The following is an 18,839-nucleotide window of genomic DNA, read 5'->3' as shown; positions in this document are numbered from 1 at the left end:
ACTTTCAAAAGAACACCTTTATATTTGGAACCAAGTGACTCCTTGGTTAGCAATCGCAATCCAATGAGGACAGCTGAATAGATCTGGAACTTTGAGATAACTGACGAAGGAGCTTACAGAAGTTTGTACAAAGTACTGCCTATGTTCCACTTGTTCTCGGGATAACTAAAAAGCTCTGTTTTTACTACTGTCCTCCGGGGTGGGGAGGGAGGGAGAGAGAGTGTGTGTGTGTGTCTCTCTCACACACACTTCTAAAAAGACTGTCGTCTCCTATCTACTGATCAGTTAGATAGTCAAGAGAAAATACATTTGAACTTTCAATACTAATGTGTTAAAAAAAGCTTGGGATCCTCAATGATCAATACACTCCCATATTGTGCAGAAAAGACAAAGATGGCTGTACTTTTGAACAGCTACTCCCTCTAGCCTTACTATCTGAAGAGGACTTAAAAAAAATCCTACATTGTAATTATGGGGTAACAGAATACAGGAAACAGTACGGAATCAAGTTTAGAGCACAAAACCTCTGACTGATCAGAAACTTGGCAAAAACTTTCTTACTTCCGATATTCATTTCTAATAAGTATAGCAAGTGAAAGGCAACACACAGTAGCCTTTCCACAAACATTAACAACCCAAGTAGGAGAATTCTGTACCCACTTCAGTTAGCACATATTGGTTAATTCAGGCAGACTTTTCCCAGTGGTCTTTGGAGGGCTTTCCCATTGGGTTAACTCACTCAGCTTCTCCAATTAAATCAAAGTCTCCTCTGCTCAACAGGCTTTGCTCATTTCTGGCTAGCCACACTCCAGTAATTGAACCCAAAACACATATTGAAAGGCCCCATGGAGCAGCTTGTATTCTTCAGAACTGAACTCTGAACACATACCGTACAGAAACTGAGAGCACTGGGTGTAGCCTTCTTCCATTTCTTCACATTTGTCTGCAGCAGTCTGCATGTCACTGTAGGTCATAGCAAACACAGCAGCACCTGATTCCACTAGGAATTTGCACACCTGGACGTTATTGCAAGATGCCGCGCAGTGTAAAGGGGTCCTACAAATTGGGGAGAGGAAGAGTGATTGTCAGGTTCAAGACATCTTTTCAGGTGTGTTACTGGCAGCAGTGCTTATTGGGTATGTCTACACTGCATCCGGAAGTGAGCCACCCACCCTGGCAGACAGACTTGTGCTAGCAGGGCTCACACTAGGGTACGAAAAAATAGCTGTGGAGATGGAGCGGTTCAGGCTGGAAATTCATGTGAGACAGTATCAAAAGCTTTACTAAAGTCAAGACTGCACGTTAACATTGCAAGCTCACATGGATTCTCCTCGACAGTTGGAGGTTCAAATATTAATTTTCAAACAAAAAAGAAACAGGAACAAGTTTTCTACACCAACTATAGCATTATTATAGCTACTAACTGTAACCCAGAAGCATTATAGTCAGGGTCTTTTTGAGCCACCTCCTCCTCAACCTCAGGATTTTCTGTCCTCCGAACTTCCCCATTGTGGGTTACACCCTTCTTCCTCCTCTGTCCCACTCAAGGTGGTGGCCAAACTGGGTGAGGAAAACTCATCTAGCAGGGGTTCAGAAGTTTATGCTGCAGGCCTTCATCAACAGGCCATATTTTCACCCTGGCTATATCCTTACTTGACACCTCACCAGGAATTGCTTCTGCCCAACCAGGTTCTCCAGCAGGAAAAGCATCACTAATTAGTTCTGTAATATCCCAGCGCACTTTCTTTAGACAGGAGTGAGTAATTCTCAAGCTCCATTCTCTTTCATTAAAACTTGTGCTGCAACAGTTGAAATCCCACCTGTCCAGAACTCAAGAGCTTCATGGAGGGAATGCTTCCAGCTCCCGTCTGCAGTGCAAAAAGTAGGGTGCCGAGTTGGAGAGTCAAACTCAGATGCCTCCCATCAGATTTATTCAGGGCAGCCCAAAAGGAGCTGTTCTTTGGCAATGAGTTTTCACACTAATACCACTTAAAGGAAACTGAAGACTGTCCTTACCATCCATCACTATCTGCAGCGTTAACATTCACACCAAACTGTACCAGAAACTTTACAATCTCAGTGTGACCAGCACACACGGCATTGTGAAGTGCTGTAATTCCTTCATCATTGGGCAGGCTGGGATCTTCAACCTACAGGGCACAGAAAAAGAAGCCATTCACATTCAAATGGTTCTCTCTACAGCACTACTGTCCAGATGGAACCATTTATAAAAATGGACAGACTGTCATCTGGTTTTGAAAGATTACTTAAGAGGGAAGTTTCTGTGATGGACATGGGCAATAAGCAGCAACTAAATCAGTGGTTCTCAAACTTTTGTATTAGTGACCCCTTTCACACAGCAAGCCTATGAGTGCAACACCTGTTATAAATTAAAAACACTTTTTAAATATTTAACACTATTATAAATACTGGAGGCGAAGCAGGGTTTGGGGGGAGGCTGACAGCTCACGACCCCCCAAGTAATAACCTTGTGACCCCGAGGGGTCACGACACCCAGTTTGAGAAACCCTAAATGAATACAAACCCCACCAAGTCTCACACGTACACTTAACTCAAATTCACTGTAGCAGTCCAACATTGAAAATGGTTTACAGGGAATATTTGCAGTGTCCAGATCATTTAGTAAAAAGCAGTATTACAAAATTGATCAGAGCTAATTTTAGAGAGGGATGGCACGGCAACTTTTTGGAATTGGGAGTCAGGATTCTTGACTATTTCACATTGAAACGTAAGCAAGGTAAGTGATTTGTACTTGTGTGTTATCAAGTCATTTGATATATTATAGATTACATATTGTCAGAAGAGATCAAGACATACTAAGGACAACATGGCAAAATTATTCCCTAAAAAGACTTAACACTGAATATCCAGAACCAACACTGTGGATATGTTGCCATCTGAACTGGCCCCTCAGTGGGATCATCTCTTACAGACCTGATACCATCTTCTCAGCATTTAGTGGCAAAAAGTTTCTAATGTAAACTTCAATTTTAATCCCGTCCCTTATAATACTTTTACCTCATAAATGATTCTTTGCACAAGGTCAAATTCTCCCTCCAAAGATGAATCTAAAAGCAATGCAAGGGGGTTGAATTTCACTCTCATTCCATGGGCAATCCTCTCTGAGCCAGTTTTACGTAAATTCGTCCTCTTCCCCTGCAGGGGGGAAAAAAATACAGGGTTATAGGAATTCTTGATACATTGAGAACAATGTTAGAACTTATGATTGAGGTCGTATATGAAATCTAGACTCAAGATGTCCCCAAACCACCACTCTTCCTGCACAACACTGCACAGATAGCTAGATACATAATGGGAGATTTTTGCCTCCCTCTGAAGGCTCAGATAAGGGTCACTGCTGAAGATTAGATACTAGACTGATGGTCCAGTCTAATATAGCAATTCCCATGGTCCTAACATAGCAAAATCATTAAACCAAAAGTCAACTAAAATACTAACAAGGCAAAATATTATTGAATGAGTGCATTTTTGTATTCACAGCATTTTATCATTCATCTGTCAAAAGCTATCACACTAACTAGAAGGAAGACATTTTTAAAATACTGGTATAAATTATAGTCCTTCTGGATTTCAACAAATTATTAAAAACTCATTAGTAGGAATAGGGATTATAGAAGCAAGTCATCTGGCTACATTAAAGAAAATTTTAGAGGGATCCTGTAGAACCATATTTAGATCTAAGTTAACATTTTTACAGCTGTGTTGGAAACAATTTTGACTTCACAAATACTTATTTTAAGCCCAATACTCTATTGTTGAGAATGAGTATATGTTAAAAACGGCGATATCTCCAGCTGCCTGTGCAGCAGCGAGAAAAACTATTCATAGGGCTATGCAAATTCCTACTGACAGATGTCAGGGCAAAAGAGGTCAACAGAAGTGAGTCATGTTGGCTTCTGTTCATTTAAAAACACAGGAAGAAACAAAACATTTAGCAGATGAAGAGAACCCATGTATGATCTGCAAGTGAATTGACACGACTGAGATTTCCAGAAAAATAAATTACAAAAAGCCAGGGTTTTCCAACAAACAGCCTGTCAAGAAACCCAAATATCCTAGTGTGGGCTCAACTTCTTGACTTGTTTCTTCACATCAGTCTAGAATCAGTATTGCAGAGAAAAGCTTCCAGAACACGTTCAAAATGGCCTCAAAGGTGATCAACTGAATTGAGTTCTTGGGATTTGGGAAATCCTGATTGTTCAAATTCTTCACACCTGCAAGTTTGTTTTTGGTTTTTTTTTGGAGGGGGAAGGGAGGGAGAGATGGTGGAAGTGGGAGGGGAGGGGAAGGTAACTGGTATTCCATGCAACATCGGAAGACCGAAAGTGAACTTGATTGAAAGCTATTAGCATCTCTGCTTTCCAGTTGACTTGGTAGAATCCCACCTTTGTACACCAACCTATTGTGTGTGTTTATAGTGTGTGAGGAACTGAAAACATTTAACATTTTTGTTCTAAACCAGTGGTTGTGCGGCATGTCTTGTTATCTCACTTTTCTTACTGTTTATTTTAGTAGCTCGTAAGTGGCACCATCTTCATGTAACCTCCACTAATGGATGCTAATTAGTTGGAATTGTAGAGAATCATAAAAACAAGTAAATTTCGGTAAAATGGATGCAAGTAGCTGGTGCCAATTTTAGAATGAGAGTTAACTATAGCCTTTAGCACCAACAAATTGTTTAGATAGTACATTTCCAGTATACAATCTGGTCCAGGACTAAGCATATTAGGCTCCACCAAGTATCAATAATAACGTGAATACAGATTTCAAAAAGCATTTACCATTTCAAAACCACAATTTTATTACCTCTAAAATGGAATTAGCTTTGAGTGAAATGGAGATTTATGCTGAGAGTGCCGTTTTCACAAACCCTAAGAGAAACTCTAGGTTTGTTCTGTGTTGAGTACTATTTGAAATTTTTAACCAGAGTAAATACTTTTGCCGAAAACAGGATATCAATACAGCTAGACTGGACACTGACAGAGGGGGACCTATAGCCTGCTAAGGTGACTATTCTCCCACATGCTGGTAGGAAATCTCTACAACCTACTACATAGTGCAACGCACAGGTTCTATTGGTGAAACCTAAAATGACCTATGAAGTACTCAAATCTTAGGCTAACTAGAGGGGCTGGTACTTACAGGAGGTAAGGAAAACTGTCCAGTGACTTCAGGGGGTCGCATACTGAAGGAGTCCTCTCCCAGTCCCTCTGGTTCTCCTGATGGGTAAGGTGGTGGTGGGTATGGAGGATATTCCTCCATGTAAACTTCCAGTGGTTCTGATGACTCTAGACTTGGTTCTTCCATTTCAGATTGCATGAGTGCATCACTGTCTGATGTTACCTCAGGCACGCTATCTAGCCCTGCTGAAGGTAGAGGCACTTCATTCTGATCTGTGCTTGTGTTTTCTGCTTCCTCGGTGATGGCTGCTTCAGATGTGGAAGGAACCACTTCTTTCTCGGATTCTGTGCTTAGATAAGGGTTCTGGATTTCTGTTGGGCTTTCAGGACTGGCAGACGTGGAGGTTTGTTTAGATGGATATGATGGGGTTGAGATGGTCTCCATGGCAGCCAGAGTGGTTCTCTGATACAAAAGCTTCTGAATATTAGGCCCATTCGGACCTTCTGGCTCAGTAATAGAACTACGCTTCTTCAGTGGCCTTGGTGCATTAGACAGCTTCTTCCTTAGGGCCTCCAAATCGGCATCACTCTGATTTCGGTAAGGGTTGGATAAGAAAGGCAACAGTTTGGTAGGGCTGAGTGGGCGAGGAATTCTTTCAGTTTCATGATTCTCATGGGCAGAAGCTATTGTCTCCATTTCGGGCTCTGGACTGCCGTGGCTATTTGAGTAGACGTTCTCCGTCTGCTGTGACTGACTTTGTGCGCCGGTTCCAGCAATCACGGGCTTGCCATACACTGAGAAGCAATTCAGAAAGAGAAAACTAAGTATTTGACCAACAAAAAGAACTATCTAGTACAGTGAGAAGGTAGAATAATCGTATCTTTTTGAACCTGCTAGAAGCCAGCCTTATCCTACAGCTATTAAAATAAACACCTCCCCAGTGTTGGAAGAAAGGTATTGTTTTAGAGACCAGGGTAACAGGACAGATACAGGTAACCATATTTTACACAAGCATCTTGGAGAGAGCGCGGGGTGGGGGGTTTGATACTGTGCACTTCACTACTGTTCTCTCTGCTACAAACACTGACCTTTAGTAGCTAACGATTTATAGCTTCCATATCCCTCTTGGTTCCTCAAGAAAGTGATATACACCCTACAGTTTCCATGTAACTTTACAAATGAAAGTGAAAGACATCCACATCCTTACTGCTTGGGAAGTGTGGGCCTCTGGTCTGTGCCCTCGTCAGAGCACTCTGCACTGCCTGCTGAAAATTCTTCCCAGGAGTCTGCTGCTGTGTGTACATGCTGTATATTGAACTCGCAGCCACGGTCTGTGGCTTTCGAAATGATGGAAGTGGAGTTTCTTTGGATGGCTGAGGGGTGAAAGGTCTCACAGCTGCTGCAGGTGGGCTCTCTTGTTTGGATGAGGAAAGAACTTGGTCCTGGATAGTGGAGGGACCACTGGGAGGCACAGAGATTCGTTGTTGGATCTGCTGGGCTGCTGACTTCTGTTTGTTCCCCATAGTTACAATAGCCAAAGGCAGCTTCTGTGGATTTCCATCAAGCTTAGTTTCAGAAGAAGGTAGCTGACTGGCTTGACCAAAATAAGGTAAGTTTATCTGTTTTGGTTTAGTGGGAACTGGCGGTGGTACTTTCGTCACATTTTTATTGGCAATCTGCAAGACAAAAACATAGCTGAATTAATGAAAGTCTAATCTAGCACTGTGTTAAAAAGGGTGTTCTAGCAGATCTGGTGGGAAAGACACTGGGTAGACAGCACAATAGCTACAGATGTGATTATTTCTTTAGTGGTTTTTATGGTCTATTTTTATTCATAAGAATGCATGAAATACCAAGATTTGAATTATAATCACAGCTGTTGTACACAATCCCTGGATTGGCCACAGAAAGTCTTAAATATCTGGCAGTTGAAAGGGTCTGTTAAAGTGATAAATTATGGAAGAATCACAGTAGTTCTGTAAGGCTAGCTAGGGTATTTGCTACAATGATACATACATAAGTTTATTCTAACTTCTGTATCCTCTATTTTCACATGTAGCACCTGAATTTTTAGTCACAGATTACTGAATTCTGTTGTGATTTATTTAAGATCTGAGGGATGCTACCGAATTACGTTAATAGATTATAAACAGATACTCAAACCTAAACAGTTTGTTTTAAAGCACAGGTTCTGTATAGCATCTTAGCAAGGAAATATTGATCGCATGCAAGCAAATGTGAAAAGCACAACTATTTGCACGTGATAAATATTCAGAGTAGGTAGACTGAGGGTGAGTTTGAGAGCTACGTACTCACCTTAGAAGCCTACAATTCCCTTCTAGTATTCCCTTAAAAGAACCAGAGCCCTTTCAATTTTATTAAGGCAGTGTTTGTGAAGCTGTGTAGCAATCATTAATAGAAGGATTTCCTGGAATGCAGGAAAATGAGATAAGTGCAAAACTAGACAAGGACTATGCATTTTCCGCATACCTGACCATCTCGCAGGAGGTCTTCACTGCTCTGGTTTTTTCTCAGCAAGCCCAGTGCTGGCCCTCCAGTGGGCTGATCCACAGAATCAAACATTGAGAAAGGACGCACTTTCTTCTCTTTCTCTCGTAGTGGAGTCTCTCCATCACCACCTGAAGGAGAGGAAAGGCAGAATTAAGGCAAATATCTGGAATCCAGTTGCAACAATAAGAGGTCCATTTCACTCTTCTGTCGCTGTATGGACTTGTATAGGGAAGCTAATATATAATCCTACTCCCCCATGCCATACTCTAAAGACCCCAAGAAAAGTTGTACATTATAAGATGCAAACCAAACCAGACCAGATCTGCAGGCAATATTCTCTACTGTAATAACACCAAACAAAATTAGGGGCTTTAAAAACAAACACCAACAACCAGTAGATTGTTAGTAGGCTTGCTACAGTAACCTGCAAAAACAACTGTCTTCAATTCTATTACTAAAATGAATTATAGACATCAACTTGTAAATGTCGGTCATTAACTGGTTTCTCACCAGTGTATAGATTAGCAAATATGAATAAAACATAACTTTTGTACAAGATGAATAAGAACTCACCTTGCCCTTCATTAGTCACATTTCCTTTTGCTGAAGAAGAGACTGGTCCTTGGCTAATGAAGTTGTCTGCATTTGAATTACACCATTCAGGGACAGCCGGTGGAGGTTTTGAACCTGGGATTGTAGGGCCTAGTGTGTAGACGGAAGAAAGAAAAACAGTTTTAACTAAAACCATTTTCATTTATTGACCTTTGTTCATTAGCCTCTTCATTAAATGAGATTCCTCCATCATATAATTTAAGATAAATATCACTCTAGATTTCTCAGCTTTTTTAACAATCCTTTGCACTGCTTGGACGCATTTTGCCTCTAATTACAACATAAAAAATTAACACAACTTTTACATTTCCCAGAGCAGTGAACCTCACTGAGCATTTGCCTGCATTTTGGGATTGTAACTTTTTTAGGCAAAATCTCCTAGACTGCTGTTTTCACTGGCATGCTCCTGGTTGGTATGCAAACTTTCCTTGGCTAATAAAATATAGTCTGTAAAACAAGAAATGGTGTGTGTGTGTGGTGGTGGTGGTGGGGGGGTGTGTGTGTGTGGAGAAAAAAGACATTTAATGCAAACTAAAGAAAAATATGATGCATCAAAGCAGTAGTAAATCCAGCTAGTGACATCCAAAAAAGCAGAAAAATCATCCATATATTCAATGTGCACACAGACACAATTAGAGAGGGATGATTTTTAAATTCACTGGAGCAGATATAAAATCTGCTTCAAAAACAAACAAACAAGCTGTTGCATGGATCTTGTTCTTAGTTTCAATACTGTAGAAGTAAAGAGTTTCACTATATATTTGCAAAATAACACCCTTCTAATGCAGTAGAAATGGACAAACTTTTAAGACAAATTTTGTCCTGAACTAAAGGATCAGAAGTTGTACCTCTTGGTAACCAGTGACTATGACCATGCTAGAGATAAGATATAACTAGAGTTTGAGTCAATCTCATGCAGAAGCAGCAGAGCACTACACATAGCAAGGTTTCACTACAGAAAGCAAGGCTAGCAGCCGATTTGATATCTAAAACTAAAAGCCCACTCCTCTTCAATCAAGGAGCCATGGAACCAGGAATCAGCTGATTCCCAGGGACAACAAATGAGAAAACAGGGGCTGGAGCAAGGTCATAGGTTCAAGAGAAGGGAATCAAAGGGGGATACAGGACAGAGAACACTGGTGATTAAAATTTAGGTTTCATTACAGCCAAGTGTGATGCCGTGTACCAGATCCTTCGTGGCCTCCTGCTGGAGGCCCCACAGTCCTACTACACGTAACCCCAGGAATGGAGCAACCAAGGTGGGTCCTCCAGGGTTGCCTAGAGAGACTGCATAGAAGCAGCCAATCAATCAGAGCCCAGAGTAGTGAGCAGGCCCAGGTTCCCCCACTGGTGAAGTGGTGTAAACCCTCAGAAGGAGACAAGGCTTGTTTAGAAAGCCAAGTAAAGAGCTGCATTTAAAGGGCCTAGAGCTAGGGCTGAAGACCCTGGTGAGGGTAGATAACAGCATTGTTGAAACCTTTCAGGGGTAACAAGTCCATTTTGGATTGTGAGCTGGCCGGAGGGCCGAGGCACTGTAGACCCCTCAAAGTGAGGTTGCCAACCTTAACGGGTCACAGGAGAGGGGGAAAAAGGACTGCAGTTCTACACATAGCAGCAGGAGGCACTCAAGGGGTGAATGTCCCTATTACACCAAGGCTTGAGTTCCACTCCAACAATTTTAGTCTCTACTTCCAAAATATTTACCGAGTAGTGAAGGATATTTGCATCATTTCTGGGCAATGATTATTTCTTAAATAATAGTGATGGGGAAGGAAGGAAGGAAGGAAGAAAGAAAGAAGAGGAGCAATGAGTACTGCACAATTCAACCTCTTTCCCCCTTTTGTGATCTGTTGGGTTTCTCTTATGCATTTCTCTCTCAGAGGTCTTGTGTCCCTGTGCAAGCATGAAGGATGTTTTTACATCTCTCAAATTTTCCACATTGCTTTACCTCTAACCAGTGAAACATCTCATGGCAAGAATTGCACAGAAAGAACATGCCAAGCCCACTAGCACTCCTTTTACACCAGCAGGAGAAACAAGACCAGAAATCAAACTCTGGCTCCCTACATACCAATTTGCCATCAAAGGTCAGCCCGTTTCCCCTCAACCCCACCAATGACTGAACATTTATAGTAAAGCATCAGCCTGTGTTACAGGTTTTATTCCCCAAATGCGTGATAAAAGGATCTTGGATTGCTTCGTGACTGAGTTTAACATCTGCAGGATTTTAACATCTGCAGGATTCCAACCAATCTGCTAGGATACAGAGATGCTGAATTGGTCTCCTTCTCTGTAATGACAGTAAAATCGCTAACCAGCAGAGTCATTTTAATCTTTAATCTTGTAATACTGTTTGGGGTACTAATGTAAAGACATTAGAGAGAGTAGAAGAAGTTTTAAAAAAAGCTTTTGTGGAAGGAATTTAATAGAAACTGAGAATTAGATAAATTACCAGCAGGAGCTTTAGCTTGAGAAACACCCGTAGCTCTCATATTTGGCAGAGTTTGTGTTTTCAGAGGACCATCGGGTGCCTGCAAAGTTGGGGATCCCTCTGGAAATGCAGGTTTCACTAGAAGTTCAGGCCTGGAGGCAACACGTGGCATGGTGGAGGACTGGATATAAGGACCTACCGCTGCCACTCGACTTGGGGCAGATACCACTTGCTGGGGTAGATTCCCATCTGAAGAAATCTAAATAAAGAATGCAAGTACAAATAATTGAATATGGCAATACACACCACAGACCACTACAGAAGTCAGGAAAAAAGGCATAAAAAAACAGTAGCATTCTCTTATTAAAAGTAAAGTTTCTTTACAATCCAAGTAAATATACCAGCTCTGTAAAAAACAAGGCTATCTGAAAAATCTAACAGCAGCACAAAGAGAGCTCTTGCCTATGAACACTAAGTAGGTTAACACAGATGCAGCATGAAAAGCACTTTAATAATACAAGACTATCACCACCAAGGGATAGAGAAGAACAACCTTCCCCACAAGCAGGGTCTTGACTTAATATTGTTTGGGCAGCAAACTAAACAGGATTATCAACAGCTATCCAGTCCTTACCGGTACATTCTCCTTCTGTTGCAGTGCTGCCTTCTTCTTCCACAGTCGATCTCTCAGCTCATTAACACGCTTATCCATAACTGCCACCTCTGAGTTGCGCTTGTTTAAACACTCCCTCTGTTGCTGCAGCTTGGCATTCTGCTCCTGGTTCAGTTTGTTCCTCAACTGAATACATTCAAAAGGGGGAAAAACAAACCAGGAACAAAAAACAGATCAGCGTTCAAGATGAAGACCAGGAGGCACTTGAGGAAATAAACAGAATTCTAAAAGGTAAAGTCACACACACAAATTGGGGTTACTTTTTCCTTCTTTTCATAACAATCTGTTGATTAGTCAATTTTGCTTTAACAATATATACAACCTGTTCAATACAGTATATTCCACCTGTTATCTTGAATACGATAGATATGCTGCCCTCACAATACATCTCATGCAGCTCTATGGCTGTTGGAGGAATGGAAACGTGCTGTATTTCTAAGACAAGACGTGGACCTACCAACTTTTCGCCATTATTGGAAGTTCTCATTTGCAAAGCAGATTTGCCATTACCTGCAGCTCCTTGTACAGTCGGTCGAGCTCAGCTACAGCAGACTGGTTGTCATGGTAACCATCAATCCGGCCATTCTTCAGCATCTCCAGTTGTCTGGTAAGTTCCTCTACTTTTGACACAGCCAGTACCAGCTCTCGCTGCTTTTGCTGGAACAAACTGTTCATCTGTTCAATTTCCTCCACTAGAAAGGAAGAAAGCACAATAGCTGCAGCTGAGAAAGAACCAAGTGTGGGTTGCATCCAAGGCAGCAGTTAAGAGAACAGAGAACGCCCTGCAGTTCTTCAGAACAGTGCTGGAGCCAGGTCTACAACAGGCACTTACAAATGAATTGGACACAAAAATCCTTTGTAGGTGCTTCTTACACTAAAGTTAATTTGTTTTCTGGGTCTTTACAAAATATACAGCAAGGAAAGTTAGTTCCGGTAAATCCCAAATTTAACATTAATTCTGTGCATCAAATGCGTTGGTGAGAAACCACCAAAATAAATATTGCTTTGATCATCTGAAGTACAAACTTATCTGGCGGAGTTACCAGGAGGAAGCTAAATCCAGCATCATGCAGGAACTGCTCATGGAAATTAATCCTGTAATACTCAGATAGGTGCCTTTACGCTATGCAGAGTCTTAATGTTAGATAGCATGAATGACTGAGTATATATATACACACAAGTTATTCAATAGGTCATCAAATCTTTTGGGATCTCTGAATGGATTTACAAGCTTATCACAAATAACATCCTATCGAGACACTCCAAATCAGGAATTTCTACTGTCTGAACCCATTATGTTAAACTTTAAATAATATTGTATGTCTTATAAGTAGCTAATGAGACATGACAACTAAAATGACTGCCAAGTATCAGAGGGGTAGCCATGTTAGTCTGTATCCACAAAAAACAAGGAGTCCGCTGGCACCTTAAAGACTAACAGATTTATCTGGGCATAAGCTTTCGTAGGTAAAAAGCCTCACTTCTTCAGATGCATGGACTGTAAATTACAGATGCGGGCATAAATATATGGTCACCGATAACATATATTCTCCCAGCACTTTCCCAACTTCGACCCATTACTGCCTTCCACTCATTAGCTGATGTCTGCTCATTGCGTTATCTTTGAGTTATACTATAAGCTGCTCAGGCCTGGGGCTTTGCTTTAATTTAGATCTGTAAAGCACCAGGTGTGTTTTTGACATGAATAAGTCTATTTTTCTTTAAACTCTGCTGTAAAAAAGTCTCATTGCACAATACTATATATAGAAGGGGAAAGAAAATATTTGAACTGATATGAAATTTGAAATAAGCATGTGACACTATGATCAACTGGCCAAGTTGATCATAAAATTATTTGGTGGCAAGATAGACTCTAGTTTATTTATTTATTTTTTTAAAAAAAACACAATACCACTTTTGTAACTCAGAAGCCAGCTCCTGTTCTAAAGGCAGCATGGATAGTATGCCATGCAGAGCTTTTTTCAGTGATGACTAAAGAAGGAGGATGTAACAGCCTAAATATTTAAAAGGATATGGAAAAATGGATGGAAAAAATATTTAATGTGATTCAAAGGGGGTATAATAAGGAAGTTAAAGAAAATATACTAGGCTGAAGAATATAGTTTCCCAGGGATGGGGTGGAAACATTGTTTGAACATTTAAAATTAAATTGGACAAAAAGATAGAAAATTTACTTTAAGCATCAACTACCATTTGCAGGGAGATCAAAGGGATCATCTAACAGATATTTTAAAAATATTTTTCAGATTTTTGAAACAGTCAGTTGATTGACTCTGCACAGGAACATTTTAACTGAAAAGCTTTAAAATTTTTAAAATGAAAGTTCCACAGTCCAAGAATGTTTTATGAGCTATTTCAGACAACCACCCCCCAATATGACCTCTCTAGAGCTGCTCACCGAGTCTTCCATTGCTGAGTCTTTTCTGCTCCACATGGCCTTTGAGCGCCCTCACTTTCTTCAACTTGGCTTCCTGATTCTCAGCAATTTCCTTTAGTCGCTTAAGTTTTTCCTTTTCAGCAGCTTGCTGTTGCTGTCGCTGATCCTGCTGTTTCAGGAATTTCAAACGCTGCTCCTGCAGGTAGAGACAGGAAGCAACTATAATCTTGAATAGGTTATATGCTTGATCAAGGTAACGTATTGATGGATATAATCTTAGGGTACATCTACACTACAGCGGGGAGTCGATTTAAGATATGCAAATTCAGCTACGTGAATAGCGTAGCTGAATTCGACGTATTGCAGCCGACTTACCCCGTTGTGAGGACGGCGGCAAAATCGACTGCCGCTTCTTGTCGGCGGCGCTTACTACCACCTCCGCTGGTGGAGTTAGAGCGCCGATTCGGGGATCGATTGTCGCGTCCCGATGGGACGCGATAAATCGATCCCCGAGAGGTCGATTTCTACCCGCCGATTCAGGCGGGTAGTATAGACCAGACCTCAGATGTAGTAGTCTTAAGAGATAAAGTAGCATGTCATGTATTGCATATTAAGGTTCTATCCCATAATCAGATATCAGACCTCTCAGATCAGGAAAGTAATGATCACAGCTACTACAACAAAATTGATGCTGCACTAGAAAAGCATCTCCATATCTTAAAATGTATGAACAATTGGGTTAAAAGCAGAGGGACCATTATATCATCTAGTCTGATCTCCTGTATATGACAGGCTAAGAGATTTCACCCAGTTACCCCTATATTGAGCCCAATAGCTTGTGTTTGACTAAATCCTTCCAGAAAGGCATCCAGTCTTGATATAAAGACTTCAAGACATGGCTACGCCACTGTTTCCCTTGGTAGTTTGTTCCTGCGGTTAATGGAGAATAGTTACCAAGGGTTATTTAAGCACCCCATCAAAATATCATGGCCCAGATTTTCAAAGATGACCAGTGTTTTGGGGTGGGTCCTCAGCACTTTTTAAAAAAATAAATAAGGCCCCTTTAAGGCATCTCAAATTGGGCAGAATTTGAGGCACCCAAAATCACTAGTCGTGTTTGAAAATATTGGCCTTTAATGATCACGAAGAAAAAAGGGCGACATGGGTCACTTTCATAGTTAACCCAAGTAGCACCTGCAGTATCCTAGGCTGCATCAGTTTGGTGTTTCCCCCCTCTCCCCCCATGTGCTCGGGAATACAAGCTAGTAACATCAAAGCCTCACTCTAGAACAGTGGTTTTCAACCTTTTTTCATTTGCGGACCCCTTAAAAAGTTTCAAATGGCAGTATGGACCCCTTTAGAAATCTCAGACAGTCTGCAGACCCCAAGTTGAAAAATCACTGCTCTAGAAAGCAAAAATTGGTTTATTTTCTTCAGAGATGATCTGACAGGATTCAGCTGGAAGGTGGCCTTGAGCATAAATGAAAGGAGTAACTCAGCAGGAATGGTGAAAAGATAGTAATAATCCTCCAGGAAAGAGAGGCATCCCAGTTGAAACAAATTCTTCTGCAGGACATCCAATAGACAACTTATTTACAAGATGCAAGCCACAGAGCAAACTTGCCTGATGGATGGTCATCCAGATTATTTGTGCAGATGCTGGAAGACAACCACAGTGCAAATTGAGAAACTGTGTACATCCAGTTTTTCCTGTGTGATTTCCTTTGGAATAAGTATTTTCTATTTTTGTTCTTACAGCTAACACTATTAAATGGCTATTTCCCATTATTTTTTGGCTGGTTATTCATAGTTGTTAAGTGTTATATAACCAGGTGAGTTTGGCCTAACAGTGATTCATTCTTGATAGCACATGACACTCATCTCTAATCTTTAGGGATTAGGGACACAAAGCTTTGCCCTGGACTAATTTACCCAGGCAAAGTAGGTGTTTGTTGGCAGTGTTAACTTCAAGAGAAAAACCCCAGTCACTTTTTAGAGTTAGATTCAGCTAGGAGCTGACCATGAAATATGTTAATATGAGAATGCTTCCAGTCACTATATCCCTGATGAGTGCTTACATGTGATATTCCACACCACCTTGTACTGCCAAATGCAAACAAATTCAGACTAAGTCTCAGTGGATATTTTTGAAAAAGGGGAAGGATTTGGTATTAAAAACTATTATATCACTTTGCATTTGCTATAGTCAAGTTATGAAACTGGCTTCCAGCACCCAACTGAGTAAGACTCACTGAAATTCCAATAACCTTACAATTGGTATGGAGAACCAAGAGTTTCAATACCCCATATTTAAACTTTTCATGCATTAACCCGTAGAATTCTACAGACCAGTCTCCTGATTCAGATAATGAAATGAGGGATGTAAGCCAAGGAAACTCTGCCCTCCCACCCTCCCTGCCTATTGTCATAGTCCACTCTTTATTCCCTCTCCCAGAAGCATCTCACTCTCCACCCACCTAACCTCCCAATCTAGCCCTGTAGGCACAAAGCTGCTCTCTGTTCCATGCTGGTCCTACTCCGATCACAGCTGTGGCAGACAAAGACAGGCCAGTGGTGGGACCTGGCAGCAGAGTGAGGCACAGTTACTAGCAGAGAAAGAATGGTGGGATGAGACTGAATCTGCCCAGAAGCACCAATACAGCCCTGCTTCTCCAGTACAACACACTCCAAAGAACAGGAAACTGGCCAAACCTGATATCAGGAAACACATCAGGATAGGCCAGCAGATAATCGGTTCACAGACAACTGCTCATCAACTGATGGTGACATTCCCAAGAGCAGTATGTATTCACGATCCCTGAATCAAATACAAAGTCTGCACCCTGATTTTGCAGAGGAGTGTTCAGAATTATTTTTGTTGATTCACTAGTTCCCCTTGTTCCATTACTAGTTTTGTTGAACAGGAACTGAGGACTTATTCTGCAAAGACTTTTCTAATTCCTTTTTACCAGCTACAGCCCATCTTTTCCAGATGGCTGCCCTAGGAAGCCAGACATGTTGAACTCTATAATGAAAAAGCAAGATCGTTACAGGAGATTATTACACCAAGAGACAAAAGCATTGTTCACTGATGAAATCCAGTGAATAGCTAGTGAATATACAGAGCAAAATGGGGTTGGCTGAGCCACTACAATGAATGACAACATTGGTGTTATGCTCTATCATCTGAGCAAGCTGTGCGATTGATTTAATCAGCATTAAAACTGTTGGCTATTTAAAATGTTGCAGATAAACCTCTTATCAGAAAACACTGCTAGGAACTGAACACTTATTGAGATTAACGTCCAAATGTACAAAAGGGAGCCAAAGTACTGAGAGTACTCGGGAGGAGGGGGGAAGGGACTCTTCTGATCTTTTGTTCCTGGACTGTAAACAAACATATTTCAAGTTTACCTTGTTAGCCAACATTTGTTGTTGAGCCTCAATTTGTTGCTGTTGGCGTGATGCCATTTCCTGCAGTTCAGCCAGAGTCATATCCATTCTGGGAACACTGATCTGCAGATGAAAATCCAAAGTATGTTAAATTCGAAGACTTTGAAAATGTGTATTCTGTTCAGTTATTACAAAAGAATAAAGGCCTTTAAAAAGAATATATTGAGTCAAATTTATCTACCAGCGTCCTGTATTTACAATTAGTCCCAGAGGATACCTTTTTAAAAATTATATAAAGCTTTTTAATTTTATTTTTAATAAAAATAAATGCCACTTCTAATAAATAAATGTGGATCTATTATGAAATACTAGCCCGTCTGATCATCTTTCAGTAGAGCATATAAAGCAGCAGTTCTCAACCAGTGGCCTGTTTGCAGCCCAATCAGCACACAGCTGCGGCCCACGTGACATCCTCAGGACCATACAACTAGTATATATATTGTGTGGATGAGGCCCACATAACACATGAAGAGTTGCATATGTGGCCCGCAATGATAAATAAGTTAAGAACCACTGGTACAAAGGCACTGTAAGGTACTGAGCCCCAACCCAGCAAAGCACTGGGTGAGTAGCCCATTGAAATCAAAATAGCACAATGTGACTGTCTAAAAAATATTTTATAAGAACCCTTCTGGATTAAGATCAGCATGAATTAAGTGCTTTGATGGATGCACAGCACATTGCAGGATGGATCCCTGAGCGTAGAGAAGTCATCCTACAAAGCAGTCTAAGATCAATTTGTTTTCTGGAATCAGAGTTTAAGTCACAATTCGAAGTTGGCCCAGTCATCACATTATATAACTGGCAGACACTAAACCTGGATTTGGAAACTTGCAGTTAAGATGGCAGTGGTTTCAACGCTTAAGAAACTGATCAACTGAGCTCAACTAGAAGTACAGAACCAAGATGAACAATATCTTTGGCAATATTTGGGGAAAATAAGCAATAAGCTAACAGAAAGGGTAAATGAAACGATCATTCTGCAGATCTAATGCTGATGACAGGAATCTGATTGAAAGCACTGAGACTGAAGCGCTCTGCTTAGCCACAGAACAGGTGCACACTAGCACAAGCTTCCTCAGATGGCCTTTGCCACTGCATTTCAATCCAGTGGGGATGATAGGCAGGAACTGGGTAGCTCAGTCTATTCCTTTCCAGTTCTTAGCGTCTCTGCAGAGACTGCCAACAAGGGTGTTTTTGTGGAGGGGGCTGACCGCATATTTCCAGAGCAGCCACCAAAGATCCGTCAAAATATCTACCTTTGTCTGCCAGGTTTGGATTTGCACCAGTCACTCAGAACGAAAGGCTCTGCTTAACTGCATTAGAGAGACATTAAACTGAATGCTTACCCCATTCTCTAGTCGTCGATCACCAGGCGCTTTTACACCATTTCTCTTTAAGCTCGGATCCTGTGGCCTCTGTCCACTCCCTAGATTAACACACACAACATTCAAGGAGAATGTAACACTTGAAATATTTGTGCTGCTCCCTTGACACACAACGTTCTTTGCAAAGGAGAGGGAATGCATTGGCTTTCTGTTTAGATTCTGTGTGACATTCTGGTTTTCGCCCTACCTTTAACAATACTAAAATAAACA

The 18,839-nt window shown here is 41.1% G+C and overlaps 1 protein-coding gene across 1 annotated transcript in view; it reads right to left on the bottom strand.

Moving 5' to 3' along the window:
- The window catches only part of TP53BP2 (tumor protein p53 binding protein 2), a 60,219-nt gene that overhangs the window by 9,589 nt on the left and 31,791 nt on the right, over positions 1–18,839 (bottom strand). Inside the window, exons 4-16 of the mRNA XM_054022805.1 lie at positions 18,591–18,670; positions 17,203–17,304; positions 13,810–13,984; positions 11,901–12,082; positions 11,352–11,516; positions 10,739–10,976; positions 8,248–8,376; positions 7,654–7,802; positions 6,371–6,839; positions 5,185–5,957; positions 3,040–3,177; positions 2,017–2,150; positions 890–1,056 (exon numbers count right to left, since the gene is read on the bottom strand). Of these exons, the coding sequence (XP_053878780.1) occupies positions 890–1,056; positions 2,017–2,150; positions 3,040–3,177; positions 5,185–5,957; positions 6,371–6,839; positions 7,654–7,802; positions 8,248–8,376; positions 10,739–10,976; positions 11,352–11,516; positions 11,901–12,082; positions 13,810–13,984; positions 17,203–17,304; positions 18,591–18,670 (2,901 nt within the window). The remainder of the gene's footprint in view (positions 1–889; positions 1,057–2,016; positions 2,151–3,039; positions 3,178–5,184; positions 5,958–6,370; positions 6,840–7,653; positions 7,803–8,247; positions 8,377–10,738; positions 10,977–11,351; positions 11,517–11,900; positions 12,083–13,809; positions 13,985–17,202; positions 17,305–18,590; positions 18,671–18,839) is intronic.

Source organism: Malaclemys terrapin, chromosome 3 (genome assembly GCF_027887155.1).
Source record: "Malaclemys terrapin pileata isolate rMalTer1 chromosome 3, rMalTer1.hap1, whole genome shotgun sequence".
Taxonomy (NCBI): Eukaryota; Metazoa; Chordata; order Testudines; family Emydidae; genus Malaclemys; species Malaclemys terrapin.
This window is presented reverse-complemented; position numbering and strand designations above follow the sequence as displayed.